This window comes from Onychomys torridus, chromosome 21 (assembly GCF_903995425.1).
Source record: "Onychomys torridus chromosome 21, mOncTor1.1, whole genome shotgun sequence".
Lineage (NCBI taxonomy): Eukaryota > Metazoa > Chordata > Mammalia > Rodentia > Cricetidae > Onychomys > Onychomys torridus.
Window position 1 is genome coordinate 4,827,581 of NC_050463.1, and position 17,081 is coordinate 4,844,661.

The 17,081-nt window shown below is 40.7% G+C and overlaps 2 protein-coding genes across 3 annotated transcripts in view; both read right to left on the reverse strand.

Annotated features, from left to right (window-relative positions):
- Nucleotides 1–16,257, reverse strand: part of LOC118571438 (zinc finger protein 260-like) — a 65,207-nt gene extending 48,950 nt beyond the window's left edge. The window contains exon 1 of the mRNA XM_036170454.1: nt 16,207–16,257. The gene's annotated coding sequence lies outside the window, so the exon portion shown is untranslated. The remainder of the gene's footprint in view (nt 1–16,206) is intronic.
- Nucleotides 372–16,269, reverse strand: LOC118571441 (zinc finger protein 431-like). Of its 2 annotated transcripts, none has more exons than XM_036170457.1 (4): nt 16,207–16,269; nt 3,262–3,388; nt 2,994–3,054; nt 372–2,454 (listed from the first exon to the last, which is right to left on the reverse strand). In XM_036170457.1, the coding sequence occupies exons 1-4, from the start codon at nt 16,207–16,209 to the stop codon at nt 828–830; spliced, it is 1,818 nt and encodes a 605-aa protein (XP_036026350.1). In that variant the 5' UTR covers nt 16,210–16,269; the 3' UTR covers nt 372–827. The 2 variants fall into 2 exon arrangements, with proteins under 2 accessions (XP_036026350.1, XP_036026349.1); XM_036170456.1 differs by having other exon boundaries at nt 372–2,457.
- Between the last annotated feature and the right edge of the window lie 812 nt (nt 16,270–17,081).

Genomic DNA, 17,081 nt, shown 5'->3' on the forward strand with positions numbered 1-17,081 from the left:
ATGAAATATCATCTTTCATTATTTAGCAGATCACTCTTATTCAAATGTAACCTTTATCAACCTCAACATATCAATCTGAATAGTATCTTCTACTGTGAAAACATAGGCAAAATCTCTTCCCCAACTCAACATACATCCCAGTTTCCATTCTGAGGTGAACATATCTTTAAAATAAAAAATATAAAAACTGATTTAATTCAGGAGTTTTTTGTACTATACCATGTCTCCCTGCAACTATCATGCATTTTCATTAGCATTTAAAAATTTAAAATAAAGCATTGTACAATCTTACTTTGGGGGGGTCTTGATGCTGACAGAGAATGATTGGATAGAATTTGATATTGGGGCCTCCAGCAGGCACACTCAGGACACTTCCCAATGACAAAAGTTTACCTAGTCTGTCCCTTGATGATCTACATTCTTCAGTCCAATGTGGCCTTTACCACACCTTCTGTGTACTCCAGAAAGCTGAGTTCTTCCTTTTGAATTACCTCTAGAAAAAACCATACACAGGGGCTTTTCCCTGAGCCACAACATTCCCTGGATTCTTAAATATTGCATTGTACTCATGTTTATTGCCATAACTGAGTTTTGCATCCAGAGTGTAAAAGATGTAATCTTTTTTCAATGAAGCAGCAGCTATCCTGATTCACCCTCAAATCATGGCAGTCTCCTTCCTCTTCTGATGCCTGTTCTCCTCTTTGGGATCTGAACTCCTATGGAGCTGGACTCTAACAAGTACCACTTGTAGAAAACACAGTTCAGCTTCCAGCACCCACATGGCAACTCACATCTGGAACTACCACATTGATTACATCCATGTGGTACTATCCAGTATGAATTCTTTTGTGACTAAGAAGATTACTGTTATGTGCAAAGGCTTTACCACATTGATTACATTTATAGGGTTTCTCTCCAGTATGAATTATTTTATGACTAAGAAGGTATTTCTTCTGTGCAAAGGCTTTACCACATTCATTACATTCATAGGGTTTCTCTCCAGTATGAATTCTTTCATGACTGAGAAGACTACTCTTCCGTGTAAAGGCTTTACCACATTGATTACATTCATAGGGTTTCTCTCCAGTATGAATTATTTCATGATTGTGAAGACTTCTCTTCTGTGCAAAGGCTTTACCACAATGATTACATTCATAGGGTTTCTCTCCTGTATGAATTCTTTTATGACTGCGAAGATAACTCTTATGCACAAATGCTTTACCACATTCATTACATTCATAGGGTTTCTCTCCATTGTGACTTCTTTCATGACTGAGAAGACTACTCTTCTGGACAAAGCCTTTACCACATTGATTACATTCATAGAGTTTTTCTCCAGTATGAATTCTTTCATGACTGTGAAGACTACTCTGCAGTGCAAAGGCTTTACCACACTGATTACATTCATAGGGCTTCTCTCCAGTATGAATTATTTCATGACTGTGAAGACTTGTCTTCTTTGCAAAGGCTTTACCACATTCATTACATTTATAGGGTTTCTCTCCAGTATGACTTCTTTCATGACAGTGAAGTGTCTTCTTCCATGTAAAGGCTTTACCACACTGATTACATTCATAGGGTTTCTCTCCAGTATGAATTCTCTCATGACTTCGAAGATAGCTCTTATGTGCAAATGCTTTACCACACTGATTACATTCATATGGTTTCTCTCCAGTATGACTTTTTAGATGAGTAAGAAAATGACTGTTATAAGCAAAGGCTTTGCCACACTGATTGCATTTATAGGCTTTCTCCCCAGTATAACTTCTATTATGTATTTGAAGATAAGTGGGACATGCAAAGACTTTATCACATTGATCATATCCATACCTTTTCTCTCTAGTTTGAATTCTATCTACTTGAAGAAGATTTGGACATGCAAAAACTTTATAACTTTGACCATACTCAGAGTGTATTCCTTCCAAATGAGTTCTTTGGTGTACCTTTAAACAACAATCAGATATAAAGGCTTTATCATGTTGATTACACTCATAGAGAGCCTCTTTATTGTTAGTTGTGTGGTGTGTTTGAAGATGCCTGTAATGGCTAAAGCCTTTAGTAGGTGACTCACATTTATTATTTTCTTTTCCCACATGAGCTTTTTCATATCTTTGAAGAGAACTTGAAGAACACAGAATTTGATCACACAGATTGCATTCACAACATTTTCTTATACTGTGAGCCACACCACATGTGCACAGTGAACCAGTAGAGAGAAATGAATTTCCATATTTCTTGTACTCATAAGGTTTTTCTCCAATGTGAGTTTGTTGATGAATTCCCACTGAAGTTGATAAACCAATTAATTGTAAACTCGCATCACAGTCATCATGTCTTCTCATAGTGGGGACTACCACATATCTTCCAGTTACTCTGAGAGAGACAGAACTACAATGCTTCTTTCCATATCCCTTATGCTCACATGCCTTGTATTCAGAGTGACAGATGACACACCTGCTAAAGGAAGATAACAAATAAAGAGTTTTCACATTGCAATCACATAGTCAAACATTTTGTGTGTCATACAGAAATGGAATAGGGATTTATGTTTCTATACCAAGACAATCTCCTGGTTGCTCATAAAGTGTTCCTCTCACTAAACTATGCTAAGTCACTCACTACAAGCACATGAGGAACACTAGCTTTAATATGAAAGCTTTGCTTATAAAAGGTCTTAGACACACATCAATGTGTACACCTTATATGACAATTGGAAGGCATGACAGTAAGTGGATGGACAGTTCTACAACATGCCTCTCACATGGCTATGATTAAAACTGTGACATCTGTTATGGCATTGTTTCCTTGTCTTGCCCTTAAAGGAATGCTTTGCAAACAGTAATCAGTACCCGACAATGAAGTACATGGTGTGTGTGAATTTAATAAACAGTACAAAGCTGTGCTTATTTACATAGCTGCTTTTCATTAAAAGTTCAGAGTACATTAACATTTTTTCAGTCATATAAATATGTCAGCTTGCACATGAAAATTACCTTCCATTTCTTCTAGAGCTCTGACAGTGTTCTTCAATATTATGGTCTTCCCATTTGTAACCTAAAATACAGTACCAGAAAAAATGTATGTGATATATTACTGGAAATTGGGCACACTTGAAATTACTCTTTCATGAATCTTAGTATCATGCTTAATTTATTCAAGACATTCTTGTCCTGTCATATGCGAAATCACTGAAGAGCACCAATCCAAAGAACAAAGCTTGTCCCCTTAAGTTAAAAACTGACAGAAACTTCACATTCTTACCTATAGAAGTGAGGTTCCAATAGGTTTCCAGCATCACATCTTTGTAGAGACTCTTCTGGGAAGGATCCAGCAAAGCCCATTCTTCATGAGTAAAGTTCACATGTACATCCTCATAGGTCACTGCTTCCTAAAATGTCCCATGCATTTTCATAATTGAAATAGTGAGACTGAATGAACTACAAATGTACACTTCATTGAGAATATATTTACATAATTCTGTGTGCTCGAAACATTCTATGATATGGGTCAGTAAATATCAAATGCAGTCACCAACACATTTTAAAAGGAAACAGAAAAAGAGAATGACACCCTCCATTCCTGTGCAGAAGGTAGTGAGACCCTGTCTCTAACAAAAAAACAGAAAGCACTCAGGCCTCACTCAAAATTCCTCCACAGAGTTAAACATTCACTCTACTTCTACACTTGTCTATCATAAAAGCTGGAGTGACCCCTACTGAACTGTAAGGCTAATAATTCCCAGGAAGCAAAGCATTTTTAAGAAGTTACTGACTCACAGATCAATGAGTTCTCAAGAACATTAGTAAAGTAAATGCTGATCCTAAAACAGTAAAACAAACAACAAAAGAGAGGGAGTATATGAAGATGGGTCAACAAATAAATCACCTGTTGTGCCCAGCTGTGGTGGTGCCCACTTTAATCCAAGTACTTGGGAGGCAGAGGCAGGCAGATCTCTGTGAGTTCAAACCTGGTCTGCAAAGCAAGTTCCAGGACAACTAGGACTGTTACACAGAGAAATCCTGTCTCTAGAGGTTACCAACTATTCCTAACTCAGGTCAAGAGAATCCAATGCTCTCTTCTGCCTTCAGTAAATGCCAGGAAGACAAGTGGTATATATACATACACACACACACACACACACAGAGACATATGTGTGTGTGTGGGGGGGGTATTTTTTCAGACATTTGAAAACAAAATGTAAAAACATACACAAAGGTAGAGCCAATGTTACACACCTGCAATTTGGCAATTCAGGAGATCACTATTTATTTCATGACTGCATGCATTGTTGGTCTGAAAAATGACACTCTCTACCAAAGTTCATAAGTCATGGAGTGGGTAAAGTTAAGCACAAGAGCAAATGCTTGACATGTACAAGAACCGGGTTCAATCCATCAAAAATATAAACATAAAAATACCAGACAAGAAAAAGGAATTAGCAGGGAAAAGCAACTGTTTCTATTTTACCTTACATTGTTTAGAAATGAAGTTTTGACCATGGGTGAGTGCCTGGGGTCATACCCAGAGAGGCCTGCCCCTAGGTCCCATCCCTGGGCACCAGCCATTCCGGGGAAGACCTGCCCAACTTGGCCCCAGATTCTGGCCATCGGGTGGGCCCCCTTGAAAGGTTCCTCTTCTCCAAGACCCCCAGAAGACTCTGCAATCTCCACGCCCTGCCCCAAAAACCATCCGCCCAAGACCCCAGCCACTTCCTGAGACTCAGAGACCAGCCCCCAGCTCCCATCCGGCTCTGAACTCCCATCTGGACCAGAGGTGAGTGCCTGGGGCCATATCCAGGGAAGCTTGTCCCTAGTCCCAACCCTGGGCACCAGCCATTCCGTGGAAGACCTGCCCAACTTGACCCCAGGTTCTTGCCATCAGGTGGACCCCCCCCAAAGTTCCCCTTCTCCAAGATCCCCCTGGCAGACCCTGCAATCTCCACACCCTGCCCCCACACCCATCTGCCGGAGACCCCAGCAACTGCCTGAGACTCAGAGACCAGCCCCCAGCTCCCAACCATTTGGACCAGAGACAGGCCTCTCGAATCTGTCAGCTCTGTCTGGACCAAGAGTGCTGATAAGACCAAGAACGAATCCATAAGGAGATGGGCAGACATCAAGGCAGAAGTACATACAACAAAATAAAGAGCAATACAGCATCACCAGAACCTAGCCCTCCTCTAACATCTAGGACCTAAACATCACAAAATGGAAGAAGCAGAAGAAAACAACCTTATGAATAACATCATGAAGAAGAAATCAAAAATGAAATGGAGGAAGAGACAAACAAAAAATGGGAAGAACGCTATAAAAATATAGAGGAAAAGACAAAGCAGAAGAAAACAATAAATCCCTTAAAGAAAATCATGAAAAAGCAATGAAACAGAGGAGGGAAACAGTCCAAGACCTGAAGAGGGAAATAGAAAAAATGAAGACCACAAGCAGAGGGAATGTTGGAAATAGAAAATCTGAGTTAACGAACAATAACTTCAGATGCAAGTATAACCAACAGAATGCAAGAGATGAAAGAGAGGATCTATGGTGTTGAAGATACGGTAGAAGAAATAGATTCATCAGTCAAAGAAAACACTAAAGCCAACAAATTCACGACCCAAATGTCCAAGAAATTTGGGACACCATAAAAAGACCAAACCTACGAATAATAGGGATAGAGAAAGGAGAAGACGACCAACTCAAAGGCACAGAAAATATGTTCAACAAGATCATAGAAGAAAACTGTCCCAACTTAAAGAAGGAAATACCTATAAAGATACCAGAAGCCTATAGAACACCAAACAGACTAGAACTCCCCAAAAAGTCCCCTCGCCACATAATAATTAAACAACTAAACATACAGAATAAAGAAAGAATATTAAGAGCAGCAAAGGAAAAAGGCCAAGTGACTTATAAAGCCAAACCCATCAGAATAACACCCAATTTCTCAATGGAGACTTTGAAAGCCAGAAGGACCTGGATAGATGTAATGCAGACACTAAGAGACCATGGATGCCAGCCTAGACTAATATACCAAGCAAAACATTGAATCATCATGGACGGAGTGAACAAGACATTCCAAGACAAAGCCAGATTTAAACAATACTTACCCAAAAACCCAGCCCTACAGAAAACACTAGAAGGAAAATTCCAACCTAAGTAAGTCAGATACACCCTCGAAAACACAGGCAATAGATAATACCACAGCAGTAAACCTCAAAGAAGAGAAGTACACACACACTACCACCAAAAAATAATAATAATAATAATAATAATAATAATAATAATAATAACAGGAATGAACAATCACTGGTCATTAATATCCCTTAATATCAATGGACTTAATTCACCTATAAAAAGACACAGGCTAATAGAATGGATACGAAAGCAGGACCCATCTTTCTGCTGCATACAAGAAACACACGTAAAATTCAAAGATAGACACTATCTAAGAATAAAAGGCTGGGAAAAGACTTTCCAATCAAATGATCTTAAGAAGCAAGCAGGTGTAGCCATCCTAATATCCAGCAAAATAGACTTCAAACTAAAATCAATCAAAAGAGTTCAAGAAGGGCATTACATACTCATCACAGGAAAGATCCACCAAGATGAAGTTTCAATTCTGAACATTTATTCCCCAAACACAAGGGCACCCACATTTGTAAAAGAAACATTACTAAAGCTTAAATGTACATCAAACCCCATACATTAGTAGTGGGAGATTTCAACACACGACTCTCACCAAAAGACAGATCTACCAGACTGAAACTCAACAAAGAAACAAAGGACCTAACAGATGTTATGACTCAATGGACATAAGTGATATCTACAGAACATTCCATCCTAACACAAAAGGATATATCTTCTTCTCAGCACCCCATGGGACCTTCTCAAAATTTGACCACATGCTTGGTCACAAATAAATCTCAACGGATACAAAACAATTGGAATAACCTCCTGCATTGTATCAGACCACCATGGTTTAAAGTTAGATTTCAACAACAACAAAAACTACAGAAAACCTACAATCTTATGGAAATGGAATAATGCTCAACTGAATCACCAATGGGTTAAGGAAGAAATAAAGAAAGAAATTAAAGACTTCCTAGAGATCAACGAAAATGAATACACTACATACCCAAACTTATGGGACACTATGAAAGCAGTGCTAAGAGGGAAATTCATAGTAATAAATGCCACATAAAGAAGTTAGAGAAATCTCACACTAGTGACTTAACAGCACACCTAAGAGCTCTAGAACAAGAAGAAGCAAAGTCTCTCAGGAAGAATAGATGCCAGGAAATTATCAAATTGAGAGCTGAAATCAATAAAATAGAAACAAAGAGAACAATACAAAAAATTAATGAAGCAAAGAGTTGGTTCTTTGAGAAAATCAACAAGATAGACAAGCACTTATCCAAACTAACCAAAACACAGAGAAAGAGAGCATCCAAATCAACAAAATCAGAAATGAAAAGGGGGACATAACAATAGACAATGAGGAAATCCAGAGAATCATCAGGTCATACTTCAAAAACCTCTAGTCCACAAAACTGGAAAATCTAAAAGAAATGGATAATTTTCTGGATAGGTACCACATACCTAAGTTAAATCAAGACCAGATAAACTATTTAAATAGTCCTATAACCCCTAAGGAAATAGAATCAGTCATTAAAAGTCTCCCAACCAAAGAAAGCCCAGGAACAGATGGTTTCAGCACAGAATTCTACCAGATCTTCAAATAAGAGTTAATACCAACACTCTTTAAATTGTCCCACACAACAGAAGCAGAAGGAACATTACCAAACTCCTTCTATGAGGCTACAATTACACTGATTCCTAAACCAAACAAAGATGCAACAAAGAAAGAGAACTACAGACCGATCTCCCTCACAAACACTGATGCAAAAATACTCAATAAAATACTGGCAAACAGACTCCAAGAACACATCAAAACAATTATCCACCATGATCAAGTAGGCTTCATCCCAGGGATGCAAGGGTGTTTCAACATACAAAAGTCCGTCAATGTAATACACCATATAAACAATCTCAAAGAAAAAAATCACATTATCATCTCACTAGATGCAGAAAAGGCATTTGACAAAATCCAACACCCCTTCATGATAAAGGTCTTGGAGCGATCAGGAATACAGGGAACATACCTAAACATAATAAAGGCAATTTACAGCAAGCCAACAGCCACCATCAAATTAAATGGAGAGAAACTCAATGCGATTCCACTAAAATCAGCAAGGCTGTCCGCTCTCCCCAAACTTATTCAATATAGTACTTGAAGTTCTAGCCAGAGCAATAAGACAACAAAGGGAGATTAAAGGGATACAAATTGGAAAGGAAGAAGTCAAGCTTTCCCTAGTTGCAGATGACATGATCGTATACATGAGTGACCTCAAAAATTCAACCAAAGCACTGATACAGCTTATAAACACCTTCAGTAACATAGCAGGATACAAGATCAACTCAAACAAATCAGTAGCCCTCCTGTATACAATAGACAAACAGGCTGAGAAGGAAATCAGAGATATATCACCTTTTACAATAGCCACAAATGATATAAAATACCTTGGGGTTACTCTAACTAAGAAATGAAGGATCTATATGACAAGAACTTTAAATCCCTGACAAAAGAAATTTGAAGAAGATGTCAGAAAATGGAAAGATCTCCCATGCTCATGGATAGGCAGGATTAACATAGTAAAAATGCCAATCTTACCAAAAGCAATCTACAGATTCAATGCAATCCCCATCAAAATACCAACACAATTCTTCACAGACCTGGAAAGAATAATACTCAACTTCATATGGAAAAACAAAAAACCCAGGATAGCTAAAAGAATCCTGTACAATAAAACAACCTCTGGAGGCATCACGATCCCTGACCTCAAGCTCTACTCTAGAGCTACAGTAATAAAAAACAGCTTGGTACTGGCATAAAAACTGACATACGGACCAATGGAATCCAATTGAAGACCCTAACATTAATCCACACACATATGAACACATAATTTTTGACAAAGAAGCCAAAACTGTACAACGGAAAAAAGAAAGCATCTTCAACAAATGGTGCTGGCATAACTGGATGTCAATGTGTAGAAGGCTGCAAATAGATCCATATCTGTCACAGTGCACAAAACTTAAGTCCAAGTAGATCAAAGACCTCAACATAAATCCAGTTACTCTGAACCTGATAGAAGAGAGGGTAAGAAGTAGTCTTTAATGCATTGGCATAGGAGATCATTTCCTAAATATAACACCAGTAGCACAGACACTGAGAGAAACAATCAATGGGACCTCTTGAAACTGAGAAGCTTCAAGAGCAAAGGACATGGTCAACAAGACAAAGCAACAGCCTACAGCATGGGAAAAGGTCTTCACCAAACCTACATCTGACAGAGGGCTGATATCCAGAATATATGAAGAACTCAAGAAATTAGACATCAAAATGCCCAACAATCCAATTAAGAAATGGGCTATAGAACAAAACAGAGAATTCTCAACAGAGGAAACTCAAATGGCTGAAAGACATTTAAGGAATTGCTCAACATCCCTAATCATCAGGGAAATGCAAATCAAAATGACTCTGAGATACCACCTTATACCCATCAGAATGGTTAAGATCAAAAACACTTAAGAGAGCTTATGCTGGAGAGGATATGGAATAAGGGGAACTTTCCTCCACTGCTGGTGGGAATGCAAGCTTGTACAGCCACTTTGGAAATCAATATGGTGCTTCCTTAGAAAATTGGGAATCCATCTCCCCCAAGACCCAGCTATACCACTCTTGGGCATATACCCAAGGAATGCTCAATCATATCATAAGGGCCACTTGCTCAGCTATGTTCATATCAGCATTTTTGTAATAGCCAGAACCTAGAAACAACCTAGATGCCCTTCAACTCAAGAATGGATAAATAAAATGTGGTACATATACACAATGGAGTACTACTCAGCAGAGAAAAACAATGACATCATGAGGTTTGCAGGCAAATGGATGGATCTAGGAAAAAAATCATCCTGAGTGAGGTGACTCAGATTCAGAAAGACAAACATGATATGTAGTCACTCATAGTTGGATACTAGATGTAAAACAAAGATGACTGGACTGCTACACAACTCCAGGGAGGCTACCTAGAAAACGGGACCCTAAGAAAGACAGAGCGAGTGCCCAATGACAGAGAAATGGATGAGATCTACATGAACAACTTGGATGTGAGTGGGGGTAATGAAGGGCAGGGTTTGAGGGAAAGAGAGCTTAGGGGAGCAGGAGATACCAGCTGGATCAAGAACAGAGAGGGAGAACAAGGAATAAGACACCATGATAAATGATGACCACATGAGAACAGGAATAGGCAGAGTGCTAGAGAGGTCCCCAGAAATCCACAATGATACATCCTCTGTAGACTACTGGCAATGGTCGAGAGAAAGCCCAAACCAATCTACTCTGGTGATCGGATGGCCAAACACCCTAACTGTCATGCTAGAAATCTTATCCAATGACTGAGGGAAGTGGATGCAAAGATCCACAGCCAGGCCCCAGGTGGAGCTCCAGGAGTCCAATTGGGGAGAAAGAGAAGGGATTATATGAGCGAGAATTGCTGAGACCAAGATTGGAAAAAGCACAGGGACAAATAGCCAAACTAATGGAAATACATGAACTATGAACCAATAGCTGAGGAGCCCCCAACTGGATCAGGCCCTCTGGATAAGTGAGACAGTTGATTAGCTTGAACTGTTTGGGAGGCCCTCAGGGAGTGGGACTGGGACCAGTCCTTAGTGCATGAGTTGGCTGTTTGGAACCTGGTGCTAATGAGGGGACACTTTGCTCAGCCTGGGAGGAGGGAACTGGACCTGCCTGGACTGAATCTACCAGGCTGAACTGAATTCCCAGGGGAATCCTTGCCCTGGAGCAGATGGGAATGGGGGGTGGGCTGGGGAGAAGGGGGGGCCAGGAGGACAGGGGAACCCATGGCTGATATGTAAAATTAAATTAAATTATAAAATAAAAAGAAATGAAGTCTTTATTGATGGTGATGGTGTGACTACATGAAAAGGAGAGGGGCTGCTCACTTTCACCAAAACAAAGAAATACAGTGAGACTATATTCCTCCACAAAAGCTCCTCCAGATTAGTCTTGAACTTTCTGTATCTGCTGCCAAAATACTAGGATGACTTCATGCTCAGCTAAATAAATGTACTGATTAAATCAAAGTATAATATAGAGATACAGGGCACCTTCTGGAAGGGTAAAACTAAAGTGAAAGTGACAGATTTTAACTCTTGCCAATGGAAAGGCTAACCATGTAACAGGCATCACCACTTGGTCTCCTATGGGTCTAGGACAACTTGGGATCTCATTTCTCAAGGAATGAAAATGTAGAATATGAACAGTATATGTCCTGGAGAGATCTTGGTCCTATATGAGGAAATTGTTTCATATATTTAGAACAGGGTCTTATTCTGTGCTCTGGTCTGGCCCCAAGCTAGAGACCTCCTGCATCAGCTTTTCAAGTGCTAGAGTACAATTGTGAGTCACCATGACTGGCTGAAGAAAATTCCATATAAAACCTGACACAATGGCAGATTATTTGTCTATCACATGGGAAGTGCATGGGTTTGATCCCTAGATCACAGGAAGAAATAAATAACTAACGTGGCCTCATTGCTCATTCAATATGTGCATAAGTATATAAAATGAGGCTCTTCAAACAAAACTCAATCAAAAGAGATGAAGAACACTATATATTTATCAAAGGTAAAATACACCAGGATGACATTTAAAACTCTAATTTAAATTTCTGACTAGGTCTTTAATTCTCATTCTATTAGATTAATGGCAGAGACCTTCATCTTAACTAAAACAGATGAGTCCATGATTTGACTCATTCACTAAGTTCAGGGGAATATAAAAGGCCCAAGTCTTTGGAAGGCCCCCAGACATTAGCACAACTGACTCCAAAATGGAAATGCCATTTAGGCTGCAAAACTCAGCACATAGAAAGTTCCACCAGCCAAGAGGAAAACAAAGTCTAATCCATCAAAGTGCATTTTTATAGGAAGCCTCTAAATGTACTAACCTTGCCTTTTAGTCTGTAGTTCTGCTTCAGGCTGTTCTTGTCAACCCAGAAAATGGTTTTTGTGCTTAAAAGTTTATTGTGAAAAAGGCTCAGGGCTACACTGGGATCCAGAACACCCAGTGTACTTTCATGCAGATAATAAAGACTTTCTATTGGCTTAAACCCATTTCCCAGCAGTCTTCTCTCACCTTCACAACAAGCACTTCACAGAACTTTCTCCAAAACTGACTACATACTCAGACACAAAGTTGTTAGCATTCAGACCTGCCCCTAGTCCATCCAGTATCCTGACAACATCATCCTACGTAAAGTCCACTTTAAGAGAAAACTCTCAATTCCGACGAGGTTCGCACCTCCAGTCTCTCTCTCTCTTCCCTTCTCCTTCCCACCTTCCCTTTCCCCTTTTGATAATAAAACTTTTCACGTAATTGCCACTTGTATGATGTCTTTTCCTCTGCTCCCACCTGCCAGGAGCTCCACCCACCATATCTGCATGGAATGTCTCTTTCTCATCTGGCTCGAGGCTTTTGAGGCCCAACCCACCAAGGCCTCTCTCCCACCATTTTTTTTACAAAATTGTCTCAACAGATACAATAAAATTAAAATAATTCCCTGGATCCTATCAGACCACCACAAATTAAAGCTGGATATCAACAACAGCAGAAGCATCAGAAAGCTTACAAACTCATGAAATCTAACACCTCTCTACTGAATGAAAAATGGGCCAAGATAGAAATAAAGAAAGAAATACAAGACTTTCTAGTGATAACCATGCCACAGGAATGGTTATCTTATTCTCAAGGAATCAGTCCATGGAGCTAGAGAGATAGCTAAGCAGTTAAGAGCACTGACAGCTCTTCCAGAGATATTGTGTTCCATTTCCAGCAACCACGTGGTAACTCACAATCATTTCTGATGGGATCTGAAGCCCTCATCTGGAATAAAGGCATATATGCAAACAGAGCACTCATATACATTAAATAAATAATTAATCTTTTTTTTTTAAATCACTGATTCTAGTAACCAAAACTACCAAACAAAATCAGATCAGTCCATTACTCTTTCATTGAGCCTTATTTGATTTCCCAACACTTGTAGGGAATACAGAGAGATAATATAACAAATATTATACAACCTGTCTTATTGACTCTTCCCTTGCTTTGAAGAAGCACTATGACCAAGGCAATTCTTAAAATGGAATAATTTGGGGATTGATTATAGTGACAGATATGGTGATATTTTATTTGTACTGAAATGTGATTTTATTTGTATGTTAATAAATAAAGTTGCCTGGGGGTCAGAGCTAATAGCAAGCCATAGCAGAAGCTGGGCAGTGGTGGTGCACGCCTTTAATCCCAGCACTTGGGAGGCAGAGCTAGGCGGATCTCTGTGTGTTCAAGAATACAGCCAGCATGGAGACACTTGCCTTTAATCTCAATACCAACCATAGAAGACCTGGAGGTCTGTACAGACAGGCAGTGATGAGGAGGTCATGTGGTTGGATTTACAACCAATGAGAAGGCAGAACAGAAAGTCAATAAAGAGGACAGACACAAAGGAAGTAGGTCTCTTGCTGAGGAGAAGGACAGCAGTGGCAATGAAGAGTAAGGTTTTTTAGCTCTTAGCTATTGCTCTGATCTCTTGGGCTATTAACTCTGCATTTGGCTCTGTTTCTTATTTTAAAAACACTGTTACGTCTACAGACAGAGGATCAGTCCATTATCATCTTGAAAGGAAGAATCACAGTGGGCAGGGCTGGAGCTGAGTGTTACATCCTGATTCACAGGCAGAAAGAAACATTTGCCTTGCACTGGGCTTTTGAAACCTCAAAGTCAGCCCACATTGACACACCAATACAAACAAGACACACCTACTCCCACAAGGGCATATCTCCTAATTTACTCAATTACTTCTACTAATTAGGGCCAATCATTCAAAGATAGGATCCTTAGGGTATTGATCAAATATAAACCATAACTGGAAAACAACCTAAGAAAGAGCTCTAAAGGAAAAGATTACAGTTATTAAGGAAATCAGAGCGAGAGGAGCAGAAGAAGATAGAGAAAAAGAGAGATAGAGAGGGAAACAAAAAGAAAACATATTTCCTCCAAATAGCAGAAGACAACTCCCCTGGTAAGATTAGAGGCTTCCTTAATATAACCTTCCCTACCTCAGCTAAGAAGAGATGGAACAATTCAAGGTCTCCAAACTCAGGTTTAAGTCCCTATCATTTCTCTGAGTGCATGTCATTATTATTTCCCTCTCTACCCTGTTTCCTTGCAGAACCTGGGAAACCTTGGATCAGGTGGTGGAAGCAGTGATGGCAGTCTCCTGGTGTGCTGAAGTGTGGCTGCTGTAGATGATGCCATTGGAAGATGCATTCGAACTAGGCAATAACAAGGCTACAAAAGTTTCAATTTTTTTTTGTTGTTGTTTTGTTTTTTGTTTTTTGAGACAGGGTTTCTCTGTAGCTTTGGAGCCTGTCCTGGACTAGCTCTGTAGACCAGGCTGGCCTCGAACTCACAGAGATTCACCTGCCTCTGCCTCCCGAGTGCTGGGATTACAGGCGTGCGCCACCACTGCCCAGCCAAAAGTTTTAAATTTTATTTACCTTTTTTTCCCCCCAGACAGGATTTCTCTCCGTAGCCCTGGCTGCTCTATAACTAGCTCTATATACAAGGCTGACCTCTGCCTCCCAAGTACTGGGTTAAACGCATCCACCACCACCACCACTGATTTAATTATTTTAACAAATTAAACCCTGAAAGACTTCAGTCCAGCAAACATGGAGAGTCACAATCTGTCTGATCACAGCCCAGACCAACTCAATTGGGAGAAAATGGGGCCAAGCAACATCTTGTGTTGGGGACTGAGAGAAGGTGAAAGACCCGGATGACAACAACTGACTTCAATGGTTACAGTCAGTTGGTGACACACGTGGATGGACTCAGCTGTCTCTGCTTGGGGTCATGGGATGCTTCCTCTGTTCCCTAGCTGCATGGGGCCTACCTGCTTAGGACACAGGAACCATCTCCTTCTATACACATGCAAACCTAATTAAAGAGTGTTATTGAGGAAAGGGTGTAACTGTGCCCAATTAACCATGGAGAGTTGGGGATCCCACTGGGAACTGTGCCTGCAGGAGGATGGGCTTCCTTAGCAGGGAGCTGGACTAACCTTGAGTAGAAAACAACCATGTGGTTTGCTGTCATCTTGTCTATCATGTCAATATTATATCATGACAATACAGAATTTGAGCCATAGATACAGCAAAAGTCCAATTAAAAGTCTAAGAATTTTTGTTACAATCAGAAATAGGATGAGAAAAGGTCATCATCATGAATGAAAAACTGATCAGCACATGACTGAATAACTAGTACACACAGTGACACCATCTGACTTCAAACTTTGAATGAAACTGTAATAAAGACTGCACTGAACTGGGCGGTGGTGGGGGCGCACACCTTTAAACCCAGAACGTGGGAGGCGAAGCAGACAGATCTCCGAGAGTTTGAGGCCAGCCTGGTCTACAGAGTGAGTTCTAGCACAGTCAGGGCTACACACACACACACACACACACACACACACACAAATAAAACTATCGGAATTGGGGAGGTGGGGGGGTGGGGACACACTGGACTGTACTGTCCAGGAAAGAATAAAGAGATCAACAGAACATGAGAGCAAACTTAGAAATAAAAACACAATAAATATAAAGTCAAATGTAACCGCACGAGGCCAAGATATCCAGGAAGGCTGGCCTTAGTGACACACATGACTGGACCACCCTTACATAAGACACTAGAGTGACCAGGGCTCAGCAAATTACCAAATCGGCCTTCACTGGCAAGGGGAAGAACACAGCGCATGCGCGCGCCCTGCACCGCACCATGAAAGTTTCCACACAAAAGCTCGCGCACCCCCGTGCTCTGCTCACGCGTAAACCGCAGAGCTAAATCACTCGGAAGTCCCCCTTGTGCCTGGGAGTTGCAGGGACCTCAGGGGACCAAAGGGAATCACTCCGGACACCGCGACCGGACGCCTGGTCCACAGTCCCGCGGGGACGCCACTCCGGCTCCCGCGGCTCCTCCCCGTGGGGACGGCCGCCCCTCACTCACCATGGCGGATTCCGAGCTCACCCGTTCTCCTCGAGGCTCTCAGAGGCCGTTCTCAGCCCAGCATACGGACACCAAAGCCGGTCTACAACGCAGGAAGCCAAGCCTAAAGCATGGCGGACGGGAAGTGCCCTCCCCATTCTGACTGGCAGTCCATCTGGAGGCCCAGATTGGCTACTGAGGCCTGAGTGATCTAAACAGCTCCCTTAGGGACAGTGCTGTGAAGTGAGTGGGCCCAATGATTGGCAGCCCTGGCTTCCACCCCAGGCACAGAACTGCCCCAGACCTGCAGAGATTGACACTGATGCAGAACTTGGGGCTGGACTGCAAAGTCTTCCCTGAACTATTCCTGCACTCAGTAGGACTCTATTCTGGGGAATTAGTCAGGTTTGCTAAGAAACTGAGTAAGGACAAAGGAAACTTAACCAGTTTCCAGGCTAAGGAAAACCTCAGGCGAGCTGTGAAAAAAGTGCTATGATTTTCATTTTTGTAAGAAGAAAGTTTGATTTAAAAAACTATGCACTCTCTTAAACTGTTATTCTGTAGAAAAAGCTCATCGTTGTAAATACAGGATTTAGAGAACTGAACCCTATGGGATCAGTGAGCTTTTTACTTATTGCTCCATATTTACTAGAGAGTCTCAACACTCTGATGGCTAAATTAAACATATTTTACTGTCCACTTGACACTGGAGTCTACAGATTTGGTTTTCTGTCATTCTGTGTAATCAGTGAAAATAAGTGAGCCGCATTAAGAATATACAGTTTTATATCATGCTTCTATTGCTTTATTTTCTTTATCAGGGTCTCACTCTGCAGCCCTGGCTGAACAAGAACTCACTAATCATAAAGATCAGTTTGCCTCTGCTGCAGAGTGCT

What these genes read in the sequence shown, in the direction of transcription:
- LOC118571441 (XM_036170456.1), bottom strand. An exon ending in TTGGAACCTCACTTCTATAG is followed by an intron (nt 3,055 to 3,261) that starts GTAAGAATGTGA and finishes ACTGTATTTTAG; the next exon opens with GTTACAAATGGGAAGACCAT. An exon ending in AGCTCTAGAAGAAATGGAAG is followed by an intron (nt 2,458 to 2,993) that starts GTAATTTTCATG and finishes ATCTTCCTTTAG; the next exon opens with CAGGTGTGTCATCTGTCACT.